Here is a 20,007-nt window from a genome sequence, read left to right on the forward strand (position 1 = left end):
TCTATCAAAAGATCCTTAGATCCTTCATTGATTTTTAAAGAGCTTAAAAGAGTCTTGCAAAGATTCTTAAATGAAAGATCTTGGCAAGATCTTTTAGCAAAATAACTGGAGATCCTTTTCAGGATGTTCATGCCCAAATCTTCTCATGTTCAGATTTGTTAAAACTATAAAATCGAATTTCTCCTCACAAAGACAGCAAGACCTTGAGAACAGACCAAATTGTTTCTAACTCCATTCAGTAACTAGCAAACAAAAAGTTTTGACCTCTAATGGGCTGTTCACAAACACGGAGATTGAATGACTACCACAAAAACATGCAAAAACCGAAAACCATGAGTTAAATTTAAGATTTCTCACAACCGTGAGATTATTTCTTAACCATCAACTGCAAGATAATTGTGAATGTACCAGCAAACCGGCTATCAAAATTGGCTTTAATTAAACCGTCAATACCTCAGAGTATAATAGACCCTTTACAGATCTTGGCAAGGTTATTTGAGAATCTTAAGTCAGATCTGTGATAAGATCCTTATGAACATCCTCAAGGTTTCTTGGAGAACGATTTTAACCAGGACTCTTTACAGTTTCCCCTTTGCAGATTACTCTGTCTAGAAATCAGGCCAAAATTTGAAAATCAAGTTCTTAGTAAAATCAAGGTCAGGAGCATCATGAGTGAGATAAAATTTCACCATTTCCACATGTCTTCCACAGGTTTTTCTTTAGTTGCAACTTGAATTATGCTCTCCGCAAAACTTGGAAAAAAGAAATGTGTTATTTCAACAATACTTAAGTACCAAGGAAAATATAGTTGCTGTTTCCTCAGCGCAACTCCCCTAATCATGGCAAGAGCATATTCATCAACAGGCTCCCTCTTTATACTGGACTTCTCAGCTGGAAAACCCTTCATTCTTTCAGTAGCAGTCTTTGTTTTTATTCCTCCTAGGATACACAGTGTTATGGAGACCCACTTGTGACCTTGCAGTGCTAAATCCTGTCGCAAGCTGTTAAAAAATCCATGTAAAGCATACTTGTTTCCACAGTGAGGTGCAGTCCTCGGGAAAGGGATAACTCCTCCTATTGAGGATACCATTACGATGCTTCCATTGGTCCTCTGAAGGCCAGAAAGAAATAAGGTGGCAATGTTGATGTAGCTGATGGTGTTGACAGCAAAGTACTGTGGGACATTGTTAAGGTTGCTGTTCTCATTCCAAAATTCATAAAAGGGCTGAAAATGGTTTTCTATGAGGACAAGTACATCTGGTCCATCAAATAATTTGTTAGTTTCCTGTAAAAAAAAAAGCGGCAAAAATGAACGGATATGCCAAATAACTGGGAAGCCTGTGCCAAGCCCATTTCTTAAAGCACTTGAAAACCCTTTTGTCATCAACTTGACCAAGGGATAAACCCAGTCCTTATAGTGAATTGCCCTCTACTGTTTCATGGCCAAGTCTGACTAAATTTGACTGATGAAACCAGCTGCTCAATTTGCCATAGTACTATGCTGACATAGGTCTAAATATATGCCATGAGAATTTCAAGAGATTATGGCAGCCCTCTGCTTCAAGCCGCTTGATGAGAATGTGCTCAGTTGCAAAAATATACCTGTATTGTAGACTACTGATAGTCTTAAGATTTTCTTAGGAAAATAGCAGTTGAACCAAGAAGAGCTCAATTGAGCTTCTTTAGTTTTCCAATAATTACTTTAAGTGTGGAATTCAGCTACTTATTGACTGAGTTAGATTGAGCCTGACAGGAAAATATAATTTGGCTCTCTGTCCCTCCCACATGGTCAAAAAGCCCATATCATGTTACTTGAGAGAACCTTTTTTTTTTATGTTCTCCCATTGGTAGGGAATTTGTATTGTCCTTTAGGCCCCAGGGGTTGCTCCTATACAGCAACATACTACCTGACAGGCAATGGTTTTTGCCCTTTCTGTACGGAACAGGGTATTTAAGCTCCCAACAGATGCTTCCAGAATGTTTTAACACTTCTGCTTTGATAGATTAATACCAGCACCTTTTCAGTGGACTCTAGGGTAATAGGCTCAGTTTCCTCTCAGGTGACCTGGTGTACCCGCAATCTTGAGGATCATGGGCACACTCAATCATGGACATTGCCTCAGTCATAATTTTTTTCTGGCTACAGCTCTGTTCAGGTTGTTTCAAGGACTTTTTAAACCCCTAAAAAACAAGCCTGGTGATTATGAATCCAATTTTTGTTATCAAATATTATTGTGATTAATACGTTAAGTTGCAACTTTTTGTAAGTTTCAGATTCAGAGCCACCCTGCAAATTTTGCGAAAAATTTAAGGTGGCTCCAAATTTTCTTCTTCTCTTAATCAGTGCTGCCTCTAGTTTTAAACAAGAGGTAGCATTGTTCCTCAAAGAAGAAAGGTTGAAAAGTGCTCAAAACCATGCATTATGAGCCACCTTAAAATAAAGGGTGTTTTGAACAGGTTTCACTGTTACCAGGTTACCAAAGCAATTAATATAACACCTTCTAAGCTATGTCGTGAAGATGACCACAACGTGCTCACCAATGACTGGGAATTTCTGTGATACCCATATAAAGCTTATTGTAAAATCAGTTGAACTGCCAAAGTCATTTAAGCTTATTTATTAACCTGCTGGAAAAGCTGTGGGAACGGTTCAAGCTTAGGACTATCGTAAACAGGGTGCACAATTTCTAACAATACACTTACTGCAGCTAAACGCTTTGCAGCTTCCAAAGAAGACAGGTCAGCCACAAAATAGTTAGCAGTTTCCGCACCTAGTTCCCCGCAACGTGCCACGACTTTTTTGAGGGCCTCTTCTCTTCGAGCAACAAGCAAAAGTTGGGCGCCAAGTTTGGCGTACTGATAAGCAAGGTCCTCTCCGATTCCTGTGGACGCTCCACAAATTACTACCTTTTTGCCTCGCACACTTTCAGGATCGAAATTCTCCTTTAGGTACCACGCAATCAAAACGGCTGCAACAGCTGTGCAAAATCCAAAGAAAGCTGCAACTTTGAGTAAGCCCGCCATTTTGTGTTTGAATTGTAGAGCACAAGGGTAGGAGGGGTGGGGAAGTTTGTGTCACCGGAATAAATGGTAGAGGAGTGGGCAGGGATAGTTGTTGCGATCGGACATAAAGCAATAATGAGCGGAAAAATTAAAAATTTCATTTACAATAAAGGATATTGCAAATTTCAAATGAGAGAGATTCATGTTGTTCTACGAAACCATGATGATGATGCCTAGGACGTCGATTAAAAAATGGATTTATATTTTACCTACTAATCTTGCGATACTCTTAAGTCATTTACTTTATTTATCACTGTCAAAACTATCGCAAAACTAAATCCAGAACACAGCAATAGATTTGAAATAAAAATTTACAAAATTAGCTGTCGTGGTTTACATTCTTCAGACAACGCAAAATTTGGTCATTTCACGTTGTTGTCTTACATAGGACGGCAAAGAAATGCACCAAGAATTATAACACACGTGCACAGCCATTGTTCTGCTCATTGATTCTTTTGTTCAGTGACGTTCCTATTGCCGTTACCATTGTGGTTAGGTAAACTCCCTATTATTATGGTGGTCACGCAACGGAGGGGGAACTTTGCGTGACAACCCTAATAATGGCTATAAAGGAGACTAACAGTAGGGTTAAGTGTTACCTCACAAACAACCAAGGGTCACCTCACGGGGAAAAAACTACCATATTTCCATTAGATAAATTTTTATAAAGTGTTTCATTTGTAACTCGTGGAAAAAGTATATCAGCAGATTAATGTCATTTTGTGCACCATCAAGAACCTCAACAATTCAGGTATGAAAGGCGTGTGCAGTGAGTGGTGTTAAGCCCTCACCCTAATCAAGGATGAAGCAAATGAAAATTTTACCCTATTTAAGGCACAAACCCGAAAAATGACACTCTGTTCAAGGGAAAAACAGAAACTAAGGATAGTGTGTTCAACGCATCAACTAAATTAAGTTTCTGAAACATTGGAAGTTAACAAATAGGTGAGTTTTAACAGATCATTTGTTTTTCATTTAGCTGTGCCTTACACATTGGAATTTTAGTTGATACAGTTTAGGCACCCTATCTAAGGATCACACCAGGAGCACAATGCCAACAGGGACTAAAATGATGCCCTATTTAAGGATTGAGAACCTCAAAAACCCCACCCAATCCCACAACACATACCTACATAGCCCATACCTAAATATAGACCATACCTATACAGCCCATATATGGGAGAAACACCCCCCTCCCCCCCCCCCCCCCCACACACACCCCAGGATTCTTTCTTCCAGCTGTTTTGTGTTCTTCTGGAACTCATGATAATCAGTGTTCACCACACCGGCTTACTTACCTCATATTTGCAAGAAAAACTTTAAGTCTAATTTCTTTAACAGTACTAGTGTTTAGTAAAAAGCTACAACAAGAGCACCATGACTGAAGTACAGTTTTACCATTTCAACAGGTCTTCTAAAGGTTTCTCATTGCTTGCAACTTGAATTACACTCTCTACAAAATTTGGGAAGAAGAAATGTGCTGTTTCTACAATACTTAAGTACCACGGGAAATACATTTGTCTTTTTCTCAGAGCAGCTCCCTTAATCATTGCAAGGGAACATTCATCAACAGGCTCCCGCTTTACAGCCTTTTCAACAGGATGACCTTTGGTGCTCTCATGAGCATTCTTTGTGTCTATATACCCAAGGATGCACAGTGTTATGGAGAGCCCCTTGTGACCTTGCAGTGCTAAATCTTGGCGTAAGCTGTTAAAAAATCCATGCAGTGCACGCTTATTTCCACTGTAAGGTGCAGTCCTTGGGGTGTTGACAACTGCTGTAAATGATGACACTACCACAATGCTTCCATTGGTCTTCTGAAGGCCTGTGAGAAATAAGGTGGCAATGTTGATGTAGCTGATGGTATTGACAGCAAAGTAACGTGGGACATTGTTGAGGTCACTGTTCTCGTTCCAAAAGTCATAAAAGGGTAGAAGATGGTTGAGGACAAGTACATCAGGTCCATCAAATAATTTGTTAGTTTCCTGCATGAAAAGAAGACACTATTTCATTGATTCAGAAGTCAAGAAGGCTTTGTTTTACACTTTCATAAATACTTGATATACAAAGTAATGACTGATTTGTTGTCTGCATGTGTTGAATAATTTAGAAATTAATTTTGTTTACCATTTTTGACTATTTGTCATGATAGTGGCCCAATTATTTATACTAGTGACAAATTGTCTGATACTAAACCTATATTAGGAATCCACTTATCCATCTGAGATGGAAAAACTGTCTAGATATAACTCTGATGTTTAGACAATTTAGGTCACAAAATTTGTCTTGGGTTTAAGTGTCTGTCACCATGTCTTGAAGATGTGATGACAGAGCATCAGTTGAAGACAAATTTTGCCACATAATTCAACCAAACACCGGATTTATAGTAACACGATTGATCCATCTAAGGCAGACGAATTATCCCTTTCAGACAGCTAATTCATCTGAGTTGGTTAACTCTTCTCGTCCTTCCTTATTATTCTCTAATATAAATTCCACTGTGCTTTCAACAAGACCCAGTACCTGCTGGAACTCTAATGGGCATGTTCTCTTATTAATAATTTGCTATAATGTTTAACAATTATTCACCGAAGTGGAGTTGAATAGTGGTGGATATTTACCGAGCCACGAAGCGGTGAGGTAAATATCCATCACTTTCACCGACACTGAGGTGTATAATTGTTTTAGTATATACCACACAAGCTGAATAATTAGCAGACCAAAACGTTATTTTATGTGTGACAAGCCATCAGAAATTTTAAACTCTCTCGCGCCAGCTGCTCGGAGATGAATAGTACCTGCTAATCACCTCCGAGTTAACCGATCAGAGCACGCAAAAAGCACTATTCACTTGTGTGGTATATACTAATAGCAGTTATTGGTTTTCTAGAGGTGTAGGAAGTTGTTATGGGATAAATTATCCCTGAAGCCTGATTTTTACTAGCGACAGAGTCAGAGTCTGAGCCATAATCAGAAGCGTAGAGTGATATGATCTAGTGAAAATTAAACCAATGGAGTCAGAAGCAGAATACCAATTCCACTTATGACTCAGTCACTTATGATTTAGTGGCAACTACATTGTCGCAGTCGGAAGTATATGGAGAAGAATAAGCCAATCACAATTCCTCGATTCCCGTCCTTGTGATTGGTTGGTTTTCCCGTTTCTGCTTCTGACTCTGACAATCTAGTTGTACCTGGATCACAAATAACGGAGTTGTAAACGTAATAGGAAGAAATTGAAACATTCTGATTCTTAATAAAGTGTATTATCGTTTGTCACACAACGTAGTCACTTTAGATGTAGATCGCGACGGTTCGAATGCTTACTGCTAGTCTTCTTCAGGCAATAAGGTCGACTGATTGCACGGTATCATTTATATCACAAAGGTTGCTGTGATTGGTGCATTTCGATCCTCCTATTGTTCCATTGTTCCGACGAGTAGCTGTTCCCTCAGTGGTCCACTGTTAAACCATTCTCCTGTTGTTGTGTTTTTTGATCGTGGGCATCCATGCTTCAGGAATTTCAATTCCACTATCCCTGTTGATGTTATTAGGGTGAAGTCTTATGTGAATAGCTTCCTTGACCCTACGTGTGTACCAGTGAGGATCTCGATCAGTAAACTTGACCTCATTCCAGATAGGATAGTGGCCGGTCTCGTGGGTGTGTTCAGAAACGGCGGAGGTCTGGGTACGGGCAAGTTGTATATCCTTGTTGTGTTCTTTGATCCTCTCCTGCATAGATCTCCCTGTTTCTCCGATGTAGACTTTGCTGCACTCACAGGAATTCCTGTAGACAACAATGGAACAATAGGAGGATCGAAATGCCCCAATCACAGCTGACCTTTGTGATAAAAATGATACCGTGCAATCAGTCGACCTTATCGCCTGAAGAAGACTAGCAGTAAGCAGACGAAACGTCGCGATCTACATCTTAAGTGACTACATCGTGTGACAAACGATAATACACTTTATTATTGCATCTACTACGATGAATAACAACAACCTTTTCCTCGACATTCTGATTCTTTCGCCTCTGATTCCGTTGAGATTATGACTGCGCTTACACCTACAACTCCAATTTTCACTAGGTCATAAGCACTCTTACAACTCCGACTCCAACTCCATCACTAGTGAAACAACCCTTTAGAGGTGCCAATGTATTGTTATAGTTTCATCATGCTTAGTTCTGAATTATTTTGTGGCAACACACTCCATGGCAGCTCCAAAAAACATATTAGTATCGAACTTTAAACCCCACTGGGTATCCTTGCCCATAAGCATCTGTGCCAACTCTGCTGGATTATCTGGGAGTCTCCAGGACACAGACCGTATCTCCCCACCCTGGGGTGATACAATGTTAAAACCCTCACCCTTGGGGAGGCCATGTCAATCAAATTTCCGAACCTCGCGCCCCGCCTCCCTCCATCCCATAGCAGTTAAATAAAACAGATAAATTTGTAAACTTAAAATTATTTGGTGAGTTGAAAAGCATAATTTACGTACGGCAGCTAAATTCTTTGCAGCCTCCAAAGAAGACAGGTCAGCCACAACGTAGTTAGCAGTCTGCGCGCCTAATTCTGCGCAACGTGCCACGACTTTTTTGAGGACCTCTTCCCGTCGAGCAACGAGTAAAACTTGGGCGCCAAGTTTGGCGTACTGATAAGCAAGTTCCTCGCCGATTCCAGTGGACGCTCCACAGATTACTACCTTTTTACCCCGCACACTTTCGGGATCGAAATTCCCTTTTAGGTACCACGCAATTAAAACGGCTGCAAAAGCTGTGCAAATCCCAAAGACAGCTGCAAGTTTCAGTATCCCCGCCATTTTGAGCGCGTAAGTCGAAAAATGTAGGTTAGTGTGGGAGGGGTGGGGAAGTTAGTCCTTATCGACGCGGTAGGGTATAGATAATTCGTTTTGCTCACGAAATTTATCTTGAATCCGTTAGTCTGAACAAATGTATGCGCAATTTTCAATCGTTTTACGTGGACAAATTTCATGTTCACCCTAAAACAACCTAGAATAAAGGCTTTTATTGGCTGTACCCCGCCTGGGTGCGGGTTTTCAACCCGGGATATCGGGGACGATTACGACTACTTCCGAACATTTCCGACTACTTTACAGGCAGAAGTTGTTGTTGCTACGTGTCATCGTTCCAGAAAAACATGGCCTCTGGCGCGTAACGTAACTTGGAAATCTTGCTGTACCCTAACTTAAACGCCCATTGTCTGCCACCATGAAAGTAGTGTTCATAACGAAACAAGGATGGTGGATTGTCGTGGCCGTTTGTGTGTTTGTTCTTGGAAATTGTGTTCTCCTTTACCGCTTTATCAACAAGAATTCAATAGCGGATCAGCTCGAGAAAACAAGACTAAAGGAACTCTCAGACAGATACTTAGCAAACGTGGGACCAGATTCAAAGCTACGTGATATTGCTGAAGCAGTTAAAAAACTGCGAAAGAAACCTGCACAATCTGATGTTTTTATACCTAGTTTACCTTTAGCACAAAGGGGAGATCAAATCAAGGAAAATATTGGCTTCAATGAAGGACGGAGAACAGATGAAACTGCTATTTCTTCTAAGAGAGATGCGATTTCAACAAAAACTGCAGCAAGTGATTTTGTAGCTGCAGTGCTTGTTATAGCGTGTAACAGACCGACAGTGAAGCGTTGTTTAGATCTCCTTCTACAATATCGCTCTTCAGCCAAACAATTCCCCATTATTGTGAGCCAAGATTGTGGTCACCAGCCGACAGCTGATATCATTAGATCGTATGGAACCCAAGTTTCATTCATTCAACAACCAGACCTGTCGGATGTTCAAGGTGTTCCTGCAAACATGCGCTCAATGATGGGTTACTACAAGATCAGTCGTCATTACAAGTGGGCCCTGGGACAGGCTTTTGATCACATGGGATATGACACAGTGTTGATTGTTGAAGATGACATAGATATTGGTAAGTGTTGGTGACCAAAACATTTTTTGGTTTGCTCAGGTCACAGATCAACTGATATCAACCAAAATCCCGGCGTGTCCAATCAAGGAAAACCTATCATTGATAAAGTCAATTCCAATCAATATAATCAATAGTAATGAATCGATTTATATCGGAAATTGATTAAAATTGATGATCAGGAGAGTTTCAAAACCTCTATTGTTGAATTTTAATGTGCTTCTCAAAACATTTTAGCAATAGAGGTCATTCTCTTTAGTTACATAGATTATGATACCATTATGTCCACATGTTGAGAATCATGATAGATATGTACAATTAAATGATAACTTATTTGCCCCTTTTAGCACCAGACTTTTATGAGTACTTTACTGCAACAAAGCCTTTGCTGGACAAAGACCCTACATTGTGGTGTATCTCAGCTTGGAATGATAATGGGAAGGAAGGAATGGTAAAAAGAAATGATGTCCTCTACAGAACAGACTTTTTCCCTGGACTCGGCTGGATGATACGCAAGTCTCTTTGGGATGAGCTCAAACCCAACTGGCCACTGGGATTTTGGGATGATTGGATGAGGGAAGCTCCTCAACGTAAAGACAGGTCATGTATACGTCCTGAGATCCCACGTACAAGGACTTTTGGCAGAGAAGGCGTGAGCCGTGGGCAATTTTTTGATCAACATTTAATATTTATCAAGTTGAATGACAAGAAACACCCTTTTACAAAAACCGACCTTTCCTATTTATTGAAAGAGAACTATGATGAAACATTTGTTGAACGTGTGCATTCACTACCACTTGTCACTGTTGATCAGTTCCATGACAAGCGAGTGTTTGCCCCAGAGGTGCAGGTTCATTACGCTTCACAGCAAGAATTTCAAAATGTGGCAAAGCAGCTTGGAGCAATGACTGACTTTAAAGCAGGAATACCAAGGATGGCTTACAGAGGAATAGTGTCAATTGTATTCTCAGGAATTATTGTGCATATAGTCCCATCTCATTAGTAGCTACAAAACTATAATGATATACATGCACACGTAAGCCACTGTCTGTTGTGAGTGGATACAGAGTGTGAATCATAGCAGGTCCCATGTTTTTTGATGTTAAATGTGTCTAAGGTCGTGTTATTAAATTGTTTTCGGTTGAAATGCATTAACTCTTGCGAATAGTCCATATGCAAACTACAATCATGCAACGTAACCACGCAAATGCTTTTTCGAATGTTTCAACCTGGTTTGAGGCTGGCTGAAAACGTTGGTCAACCAAACCAACTGAAAATGGTTTTTCTCCAGTAGAACACACACACACACACACACACACACACACACACACACACACACACACACACACAAAAACAACCAGAAATATGAAGTGTGAATAGTGAACTGATCAACTTGACACAAGCTTGGAACAGAAAAAATCTGAGTCCCTGACAGAAATTGAACCCATGACCTCCTGACCGACGGGCGGGCGCTCTAGCCACTGAGCTACAGGAACTCATAGAGAGCAAGTTCATATGTGACAGGCATCTTACATACTGCTAGGATCAGCACTGTCGAAGTGATCGTGAGTGTGATAAGTGAATAAAGATGGTGGATAATTAGTTGATAGTTGATCCTGATAGAACACAACCTTGGAGTCAAGAGTGAATGGTCAAGTTGCACTCCAGCTATCCTGAATAACACTCAAGTTATCCAAACTAGCACTTTGATTAGCCTCAGTAGTGCTCTGGCTAGGTCATTACCATACCAAAATTTGCAATTAATAAATCAGAATAAGCATCTCTGGCTGAAAGCTGAGAAAACTTCACATTGACTTCAGCAAACTGGAAACTTCCATATTCAGAGAAGTCATATGAAAGGCATCCGACTCTAAAATTCCTTTTGAAAGAGAATTTTTTTTTCACTTGATCGAAACAATCTATTTCATACATAGACTCTGTGCTGCAGCCTAACCCTGTTAAGTTTTAAAACTAAGTTCCTTACATCTCAACTTTGTTTCACTTGATGTTATCCTGGACAAATGTAGGGTAATATCTTTCTTCTAAATGGGTAGTTTCACCAGGTTGGCTCATAATATGCAGGGTGTGTTATATCAGTGAGAGTTAGTGGAATACGTAATTGTAAGAAATTTGTGATTTACACTATGTGTGATATTTGAAAATTCTCTCAAGATTGCATGAACCCTGAGGCAAGTAATATCTGAAAGAATTATCATGAGTAGTGTAAATTCTCAATATTAGAGCTTTCCCACGAGCTTTCAATTTTAAGTAATTATAATTTAAGAGACAGCCTAACAAACAACAAATGCCAAAAGTCATATTTTTAAAATTCTAAACAGCACAGAACTAGTATGAGCTGTTGATGTAATGATGGCACCAGAATTAACATTTTGATAATCAAATTCAACAGCGAATTTTCTCCTTTTTCAGTGTTTTCTACAAGAGATAGGAAAAATTTTCTCCATGTTCCTATGGAGTTTGAGAAACACTCATGAAAGTTTCAGAGCACTACAAATCCTACACCATTTCTCTTTCTCCCAGACTTCCCCTTGTTTCTTTTCTCTAACAGAAACACAAACAGTGTCTGTAGTTAGTGTAAATATCAACCTTTATTACACTTAATGCATTGTAATGTACATTCTCTTTTAAAGGAAAATAAAGTCTTGCACTGTTATTAGTAAGAATGTCTTATTTTAAACTCTACTTTTTCACACAAAAGCCAGAAAAAAATCACAGTAGTGGGGTAAAAACTAAAACATACATGTACATTGAACAAGCAGTTATGTTTTTTTGGCTACAAAACAGAAGATGAACTCATCAAGAAAGAACTTATTATAATTTATACTAATTGATATATACAGCCATTAAAATAAACTTAGGTAAGTTATTGTTCCTTCACTCCATCTTCTTCAACTGGTGGTTCAACATCTTTTGCTGCGTCATTAGATTCCTCTGCTGCTTCCTCGGCTGCTTCCTGTGCTTGTTCTTCTGACTCCTTTGTCTCATTTTCTTCACCGGCCTCGTTTCCCTTCACTTCTTCAGTGTTTTCTTCAACTGGATTTTCCTTCACCCCTTCTTCATCCTCGGGTTGTTTTTCTGCCTCTGTTTCTTTACTTTCTTCATCTTCTGCTGCATTGGTTTCCTCTGTGTCTTTTTGTTCATCTCCTGCACTGTCCTCACCAGATTTGATCCCTGAAGAAAATACACTATGTTAGCAAGTAAAAAAATTGCTCTTTCGGTTTGTCAAGATTTATCCCACAAGCAATAGACCTTTGCATAAACGGCGCCTAATTTTGAATAACAATACTTACACATACACAATGTATCCTAAGGCTAACATTCATGTGAAAAATCCTTTGTCTGGAAACATAAGTATGAGGCTAAGGATGTGTAAAGTATTGTCATTCAAACTTAGGTGCCATTGATGCAAAGGTTGAAAATGTTGTAAACATGCCTTTTATTTACAAGGACTGATGCCATGGTTTGCTCAGAAGGGTAATTAAAACATGGTTTCTCCACCCTAACTCACTAACCTTGTGCAATTCTGTTGTTTACGTCATTAATGGCTTTGGATATGGCATTTTCAGCAGCATCATCCTCCAGGATTTTGGCCAGCTCTAAGGCTTTTTCAAAAGACTGTAGGGCATCTTGAAGATCACCGAGTTTTACTAAAACAAACAAAAATATCATATTAAAAGATCAGTCATTTCTTTAATATGGCCACAGGGGTTTCAATAATTTTTGGCACAAGAGGATAGTTTAGAAAAACAGGCAGGTAGTTTCTTGGAAGGCCCAGGAGATTTTGAAATTCTAGACTCTCACAGATGCGTTTTCCTGCGTTTTGAGGCCTATTTTTATGTTGCTTTGTTGTTCCTAGAAGTCAGTCGATTAGAAAGACAAGGCTGATAACGTGGTATTTTAATTCTTCATATTCAAATCCATTCATGATTGATACATCATATTTCACCACAAAAAGAAGCATAACATTAAAGTTTAAACATCAAAATGTGTCCCTTTCAATATACTCAACTAACCTTGCGAAGAATCATTCTTCTTCGACCTCTTTTGTTTTGATGCTGGAGTGAAATATGCCAATAACGATTGCCTTTAGGCAGCCATTACTATTGATGCTTAGTCCCAGTGCCTAGCACATTTTTTCACTTCATATTGAAGTGACTGTCCTCGCGCGTTAGGTTACACTTTCCTTCATCTTTCGTGGTCCAAAAGGCTGGGTTAACACTAGAAAGTTTTTTCTTGTACCTTTCTTTTTCTTTACCTATAACATAAGACTTACTTTGCCAAATTTCTTGTCATGAAGAGAATCCTTAGCTGCGAGGAAATTATCTGGTCTTAGTTATTTGTGTACGGTTACCCAGGACGGCTACATGCGGGTAGTCCACTCATTGCAAGCGGTTGGATCTACCTGCTACCCAGCTATTATTGAAACCCCAGCGGCCATCTTGCTTAATATGGACAGACTTTCGTGGCCTGTCGTTGATCAGATTAACAGGCTTCCACTGTAATTATGCTTTAAGCTAGTAAGGAGAAATCACATTTTGATACATTACCTTCCGCTTGAGCCTCAAGAACAGTTGCATTTAGCTGCCACACTTTGTCGTCAGCCTGCTCTGCTGCAGCCAATGATTTTTGACCAAACTCTTTTGCATCCTGATAGTACTTGAGCTCTAAATGACACCGGCCAATCTCATGATAGAGCCACGTGCTTTCAAGTACTGATTTACTGAGTGGAAGTTTCTCCATCCAGGCATCAATAGCTTTAGTGTATTCTCCCATCTTGGCATACAGTCTTCCAAGGTTGTCTAATGCACGTGATTTAGCCTCTTTGCTTTCACTTTGGAGGAAACAACAAAAAGTGTTTCAAGATATATTTCTTAAACTCATTAATAATTCATCAAGTTTAAACAAAGGAAATCATGACTGCGATGGTGTTTGGATATCTGACATCAATTAGCATAGATTTTTTCGATTTTATTTCTCCTTTTTCGTTTTAGTTTTAGTTTTGAATGGGAAGATATATCAAACACTCAAGATGGTTTTTTACCACATTATTTTCCAAAAACCTCAAAGTTCAGCAAAAATACTTTGCTGTACATTGTATTTCCAACTCTCTTCTCGCTGTTTGGAATGTGGCCAAACAATCCAAACACTGTTATGGTCACAATTGAACAGACAATAGTGAAGCACACGTGAGTTACGTGTGACGCCATGTTTTTGTCGCTAACTTAACAATTCGGCTCCGATTATATTATTTCAAAAATCCTTTATTCTACTTCTGTTTAGTCCAAAACCATCTTTAACACATGTGTAACAATTTTGGAAAGTCTCAAGCAGATCTGATCATTGTGCGCCAAGAAATTCTTAAAAGATTCAAGCAAATCTGTGATTTTCCATTAGTGCGTGACAAGCGTGCTACTGATCTGAGTGAGTAACTGAGTGAGTGAACCAAAGAACAAAACTTCTAATACCTATGTAAAAATAACTACTTTGGAGGACAGAGGAAATAAAATGATCTGAACATAAGATTACCAATCTGTGTCTTATGATCACTTACAGCTTTTTAGCAGCCTTCAAATCCTTCTCATGGTATTTCAAAGCTTCTTCATAATTCTCCATTTCAAGATGAGCGTTTCCGATACAAGAGTATAAATTGCCAACAACTTCAGCTTTGTTTGGGACACTTTCTGCTCCTAAAGACTGAACTGTTTTTAATGTTGACAGTGCCTTGTTCAAACTGGCCTCCGGATCACCATCTGCCAATGCCTGATCTATTTCCTCCAATGATCTTAAGATGAATTTTGTTGTGTCAGCGGGGAGTTGTCTTTGTGGTGGTTTCCTAGGGGGCAGTTTCTTGTTCTTGCGAGCATACAGTGGTTCTTGTTGTCTCCAGAAGTCAATCCTTGTGTCTAAATAATTCAAGCCCTCTTGTACAAGATCATATATTGGCTTGCTGCTGTTACCATGAATAAAATCTAAAAACAAATTACAATAAAGATCATACTTAGTGCAAATGACCATGGGATGATTATATACTACAGGCCTCAGTTTTTTGAAGGCTGGATAACGCTATCCACTGGATAAATCGCTATCTAGTGGAAAAGTGTTAACAAAACAAATTGTGCAAATCTGCTGGATAGTGATTTATCCAGTGGATAGCATTATCCACCTTTCAAACAGACCGGGCTAAACTGATGAGATTATGAAAACAGTATTAATTAATAGGCTTTAAGGCTAGAAGTGCAGATAACTTTTCTGAAACACTTCAATTCACAATGAAACTAGACTTTTAACTTTGGTCAAGGTTGCAGGATGCAAAGATGAAAATGCACTTTGTGGTCCTATGATTTTACTACATGTTATGTTTAATTTAATTGTATATTAATGATTCCGAAGTACTTGTCCATTGTACCTTGATCATCCATGAGTTTCTCAAGGTACTTCTTGTCAGCATATAATTCTCCTAAGAGCTGCAAGGAAATAAAAAAAATGTGCCTAAGAAATATTACTTACAGAGTGTGTAGAATTGTCAACAATTGATGCCCACTATTTTCTCTAACAAATCGTTACATGAAGAGGGAAAATGTGAGTAACTGATTGCCATCTGTAAGTAACATACACAGACTCCTCTCACCCTCCCAGGATTTTAGCTGTGTTTACAGCATCTGAAGCATCAATAGCATCTGTTGTTGAGGCACAGTGGCCTCATGGTTAGTATAGGGCGCTTGCCTCTGGATTGAGCGGTCTGGTTTCTAGCCCTGGCCAGGGACATTGTGTTGTGTTCTTGGGCTAGACACTTCACTCTCACAGTGCCTCTCTCCACCCAGTTGTGTAAATGGTACTGGCAAATTTAATGTTGGGGGTAGTTCTTTGATGGACTAGCATCCCATCCAGGGGGGGAGGGGGGTTAGAAATACTCCTAGTCACTTCATACAACAGAAACCAGAGATAAACACCAGCCTTGATGGGCCACTTGGCTCATATACAGACTTTACATTTTATAGCATCTGAACTATTTACAAGTAATGGCTGGTTAGCTTACTTTCTTGACAGTTTTCTCTGATTTAACTGGGCTTTTGGTGTTTTTTCCTCTGTTTGCTGCCTGTTGTTGATTTCTTGCTGCCTGAGTGGTTGGTTTGCTATAGCCCTTGGTTGTCTTTTTCTGTAAAAAGATCAAAATCGGTAAACTTACGATAGAACACTACGGGATGAAACTACATGTACTCCTTAACATCTCTAGGGATAGATGGTCAGCTGGATGAGGTCCTAAAGTTGTTTAAATCTCCAATTTTCACATCACATGTATTTGATTTTGACTTTGAATGTTCATATTTTAACACACTTGTAGACTCTCAGCACACTTGTTTGCCATTCCACGGTAAGCAAGTAGGATGTTGGTTTAAAAACTTCCTACAGGGTTCAAAAAGAAGACTCAAATAAATTATGTTGAATACTTACCGCTTCATCTTGTTTAGCAAAAAAAGACAAATCTCCCTTGTTTTCCAGCTTAACCTTGGCCTTACCTAAAAAGCAAGTACCATCAACATTATTTTAGAAAAATTTTAGAGAGTTCTAATTCAGAGTTTTACACAAATTTGCCATAGTTTTCTACCACGTGGAGAATCAATCTTTTGACTTATCATCAGACCCTTTGCAGCTATTAAAGCCATCAAGTGACCTTCTTTTCATAAAATTATGGGTTATGACTTTACAAATGCCAGAAATGGAAAAAGCATTTCGAAAATATCACAATGGCCAAGTTTGAGGCCACCATAATTAAAGCATGAGATTTTATGATGGTCTGAATTTTTAAAAAATAAGAAGATTTTTAAGAAGATTTTCCCCACAAATCCTCTAAATTTTCCGAAAATTCAAACCTTTGTATTAAAACTCACTCCTTCATGCCAGGGGCCTCAAACTTGGCCATTTATGTATTTTCTATATAATATATGCTCTTTCCATTTCTGGCATTCTTCAATTTACAGTGTACAGCTCATAATACAGGAAAAATTTGGAAAAATTTGGTCACATGACTCCAGCTGCAAAGGGCTTATCACCCATACTCTCTAATAGTGCTGCAGACTCTAAAGTTATAAACAGAACAGTCATCCATTCCTTAAAGGTGATCTTCTTTTGCATTTTACAGTTGGTATAAAACAGTAACTGTTCCCATAATATATAGATTAAGCCAAGCCTAAAAGCAGAGTTCCTGATTCCAATAAAGAAATACAATAAAAAATATAAGAAAAAATACAAGAAATGGCAAATGCATCTGTCTGAATTCATTTCATTATTTCTCCTTGAATTGACCATAAAGTGGATGGAAAAGAAATGTTTAATCAAACAGAAAGATTGGGGGGGTGCAGTTTAGAGTTGAATGGAATTCAGACCAATTATACCTTTTCCTCTGCCAAAGTGCATCATCAGGGTGCAAAAAGAACAAATTTTTGAGTTTGGGTAGGCTCTAACATTTACTAACTAAAGATGCACTAGCCTGAAAATCACTCTCCTTAGCTCCTAAAACGTTCATCTCTTGTAAACAGCACTTTTAATTGACAGTACATCACCTGTCCTCATAAAATTTTCCCAAAAACTTCCCTTGCCCACCAGGCAATTGACAGACAGAATCCAGTAGTCAGACTGAAAAGTCTTTGCACACTGATCATTGACATGATGGAATTACTTGTGACTTTTAATACACAATGGTTCACACATTATTGACCAAAAAACAACAATAAATAAGCCTGTAGCTCTTACTTCCAATAGCATTGTCAATGGCTTCTTGGGCCTTCTGAATGCCAAGCTTAAACTCTTCCTGGTCTTGTCTCAACTTGTATCCACGGTGATAATATAGCAGGGCATATTCAAAGTCACCCTTGGAATACAAGGCTTCTGCTTTCTGGTAAAGTCCCTGAAAATTAATCAAACAAATTCAAGCAACATCAGCAGAGGACATGCAGTGGCACAACCTCTAGAATAAAAGCAAAAGAATATATTGTCTGATCGGGAAGTTTGGGATGGGTGCTTATTTGAGGTGGGTACTAATTTGAGGTTGAATGCTTATTCGAATATTTTAAATATGGTATATATACAGTGTTTAGACATCAAACAAAGATGTACATTCATGAAATGACAACCAACAAACTGTAGGAACCTCCCAATAAAATGTTACTAGCAACAGACTTGGATTCCCATCCAGTAAGAGTTACTTAATGGTACAGTAATCAACTACAGAAAGAAAAAGGATTTTCCTCAGGCAGGATGAAACAGTATTAGTTTTTCAAACCTTGTTGTATTCTTTATCTTCAACAAGTGATTCTTCAGCATCTCTCAACGCAGCATCAGGATCACCCAGTCTTAAGTAGCACTTTGACCGCTGGACCAGGCAAACTTTATATCCGGGCTGTAACTCAAGTGCCTATAAAATTATTAAACAAAAGCATAACAATAGCATAACACTGTAAAGAACAAAAACATAGTGCAACTCATGACATGATCAAGATAAGGATCTCTACTGTGTTTTATAGTAGACAGATATTCAGAGCAGCGCTATCAAAGTTTTGAAGAAGGCAGTTTTACTATTAGCATAGGTGGCCGATTATGACATCTTTTTGTAAAGAATCAGAGCAATAGCTCAGATCTTTTTTTGGGGGGTGGGGGGGGGGGGGAATAGCTTGGATCATATTCGTAAACTAGATGGTCATTTTTGCCCGCAGCCAATTACTGTTTACAATGTTGTTAGAGTGGAACAACCAAACATTAGAGAAGTCTGGTGTAACTTACAGTATGTACACTCAAACTAGGAACACATTTGTTGTGCATTGTTTTAATTGGTGACTATAGAATGAAGGCCCTTCACATAATTTATGTACATGACTACTGTTTTTACTATGCAAAATTCACTGAATACTCTTCTTCATATGAAGAGCTCTCATCCTATAGTTAACAAAATATTTACAAATATATGTCCCAGTTCAAGTGTTCTCACTATGTGTCCCCACTAGAGACCCCACTAGTGCATGCACACTACTTTCCGATACTTTCCGAGAGTTTGTCAATGATCAACCAGTCATTTGATGCAAAATTAGCAAAATTATTATGATGAATTAAAATGAAAGAGTTCTGTCACAAGGAACAGATTTATTACTTTATTAAGCCAACATTCTTGCAATTATTCGCTGATAACTAACAGTCTGTTTCTTGACTATTTCTATTTCTCAACCCAATGTTTAGGTCATACCACTAGACAAAGCATTTAATCATACGTTCTACATTTCACCTTCATTTGACAGTTACGTGTAGGGTTACAACTGAAGTTGTGACTAGTCAAAATCAAACTATACCAACGCTTACATGCATAAGCTTATTAAGACATCAGCCAAACTTATATTTTTACAAGCAAATGTCACATAATTTCCTTCTTTTCTTCCTTGAAAGAACGTTCGAAATTCGAGGATACAATAACAAAGAAACAAACTCTTACTATCTAACATGTACAAACTCAGGAGATATAAGCTCATTTAGTAGAGAGATCTTTACCTGTGTGTAGCTATCAAGAGCTTTCTTATATTCTCCTTGATTAAAATGCACATTTCCTTCCGAAAGATAAGTTGTAAATGAGCTCTTTGGACCTTCTGGCTCGTCGTCGTCGTCATACATCGCGGCGGAAACTATTTTTGCCTACTAAATCGTTGCTAATTTGCTGTAGCGCAAGATATTGTAAATATGGCCCCTTGACTGTGGTCGTCAAGAGAAGGTTGCTAAGTAGAACCCAGTACTTCTCTTACAATATACAGACCGCTGCACCGCGCCGCTAAGGTCAAATGCGATTGCTTCACTGAAAACTCCTGAAATAAAAACATACTAATATGAGAATAACCAAACGGAAATATACAAGCACTTCAGCCATTTCATTGTTTCCTGGTCTCTGTGGTAATTTTTTTGTTATTAACTTTCCCGGGCGCTTGAGGCATAAATG

The 20,007-nt window shown here is 38.7% G+C and overlaps 4 protein-coding genes across 4 annotated transcripts; 1 reads left to right on the forward strand and 3 right to left on the reverse strand.

Moving 5' to 3' along the window:
- Positions 1-420: 420 nt before the first annotated feature.
- On the reverse strand, positions 421-4,263 carry LOC110063476 (hydroxysteroid 11-beta-dehydrogenase 1-like protein). The gene is made up of 2 exons (XM_089288081.1): positions 2,704-4,263; positions 421-1,285 (listed from the first exon to the last, which is right to left on the reverse strand). Exons 1-2 carry the CDS (start codon positions 3,022-3,024, stop codon positions 686-688), a joined length of 921 nt encoding a protein of 306 aa, XP_089144207.1. The 5' UTR covers positions 3,025-4,263; the 3' UTR covers positions 421-685.
- A 104-nt stretch (positions 4,264-4,367) lies between these two features.
- On the reverse strand, positions 4,368-7,921 carry LOC110063475 (hydroxysteroid 11-beta-dehydrogenase 1-like protein). Its single transcript, XM_020770459.2, has 2 exons — positions 7,567-7,921; positions 4,368-5,048 (listed from the first exon to the last, which is right to left on the reverse strand). The coding sequence occupies exons 1-2, from the start codon at positions 7,885-7,887 to the stop codon at positions 4,458-4,460; spliced, it is 912 nt and encodes a 303-aa protein (XP_020626118.1). The 5' UTR covers positions 7,888-7,921; the 3' UTR covers positions 4,368-4,457.
- Positions 7,922-7,935: 14 nt separating this feature from the next.
- LOC110063474 (alpha-1,3-mannosyl-glycoprotein 2-beta-N-acetylglucosaminyltransferase-like) lies at positions 7,936-10,328 on the forward strand. The gene is made up of 2 exons (XM_020770458.2): positions 7,936-9,017; positions 9,362-10,328. The coding sequence occupies exons 1-2, from the start codon at positions 8,297-8,299 to the stop codon at positions 10,015-10,017; spliced, it is 1,377 nt and encodes a 458-aa protein (XP_020626117.2). The 5' UTR covers positions 7,936-8,296; the 3' UTR covers positions 10,018-10,328.
- Positions 10,329-11,604: 1,276 nt separating this feature from the next.
- LOC110063515 (outer dynein arm-docking complex subunit 4-like) lies at positions 11,605-19,788 on the reverse strand. The gene is made up of 10 exons (XM_020770510.2): positions 19,569-19,788; positions 18,316-18,447; positions 17,787-17,940; positions 16,488-16,552; positions 16,072-16,191; positions 15,442-15,499; positions 14,587-15,004; positions 13,583-13,866; positions 12,548-12,682; positions 11,605-12,206 (listed from the first exon to the last, which is right to left on the reverse strand). The coding sequence occupies exons 1-10, from the start codon at positions 19,686-19,688 to the stop codon at positions 11,899-11,901; spliced, it is 1,794 nt and encodes a 597-aa protein (XP_020626169.1). The 5' UTR covers positions 19,689-19,788; the 3' UTR covers positions 11,605-11,898.
- Between the last annotated feature and the right edge of the window lie 219 nt (positions 19,789-20,007).

This window comes from Orbicella faveolata, unplaced genomic scaffold (assembly GCF_042242905.1).
Source record: "Orbicella faveolata isolate gen_17 unplaced genomic scaffold, um_ofav_v1 contig_15, whole genome shotgun sequence".
NCBI lineage: Eukaryota > Metazoa > Cnidaria > Anthozoa > Scleractinia > Merulinidae > Orbicella > Orbicella faveolata.

Coding starts and splice junctions, on each gene's coding strand:
- LOC110063476 (XM_089288081.1), bottom strand. CDS start 3,024: ATGGCGGGCTTACTCAAAGTTGCAGCTTTCTTTGGATTTTGCACAGCT. Junction 1,286..2,703: donor CTGCAAAGCGTTTAGCTGCA/GTAAGTGTATTG, acceptor TTTTTTTTACAG/GAAACTAACAAATTATTTGA.
- LOC110063475 (XM_020770459.2), bottom strand. CDS start 7,887: ATGGCGGGGATACTGAAACTTGCAGCTGTCTTTGGGATTTGCACAGCT. Junction 5,049..7,566: donor CTGCAAAGAATTTAGCTGCC/GTACGTAAATTA, acceptor CTTTTCATGCAG/GAAACTAACAAATTATTTGA.
- LOC110063474 (XM_020770458.2), top strand. CDS start 8,297: ATGAAAGTAGTGTTCATAACGAAACAAGGATGGTGGATTGTCGTGGCC. Junction 9,018..9,361: donor TGAAGATGACATAGATATTG/GTAAGTGTTGGT, acceptor TGCCCCTTTTAG/CACCAGACTTTTATGAGTAC.
- LOC110063515 (XM_020770510.2), bottom strand. CDS start 19,688: ATGTATGACGACGACGACGAGCCAGAAGGTCCAAAGAGCTCATTTACA. Junction 16,553..17,786: donor CATTGACAATGCTATTGGAA/GTAAGAGCTACA, acceptor CTTGCTTTTTAG/GTAAGGCCAAGGTTAAGCTG. Junction 15,005..15,441: donor GAAACTCATGGATGATCAAG/GTACAATGGACA, acceptor ATTTGTTTTTAG/ATTTTATTCATGGTAACAGC.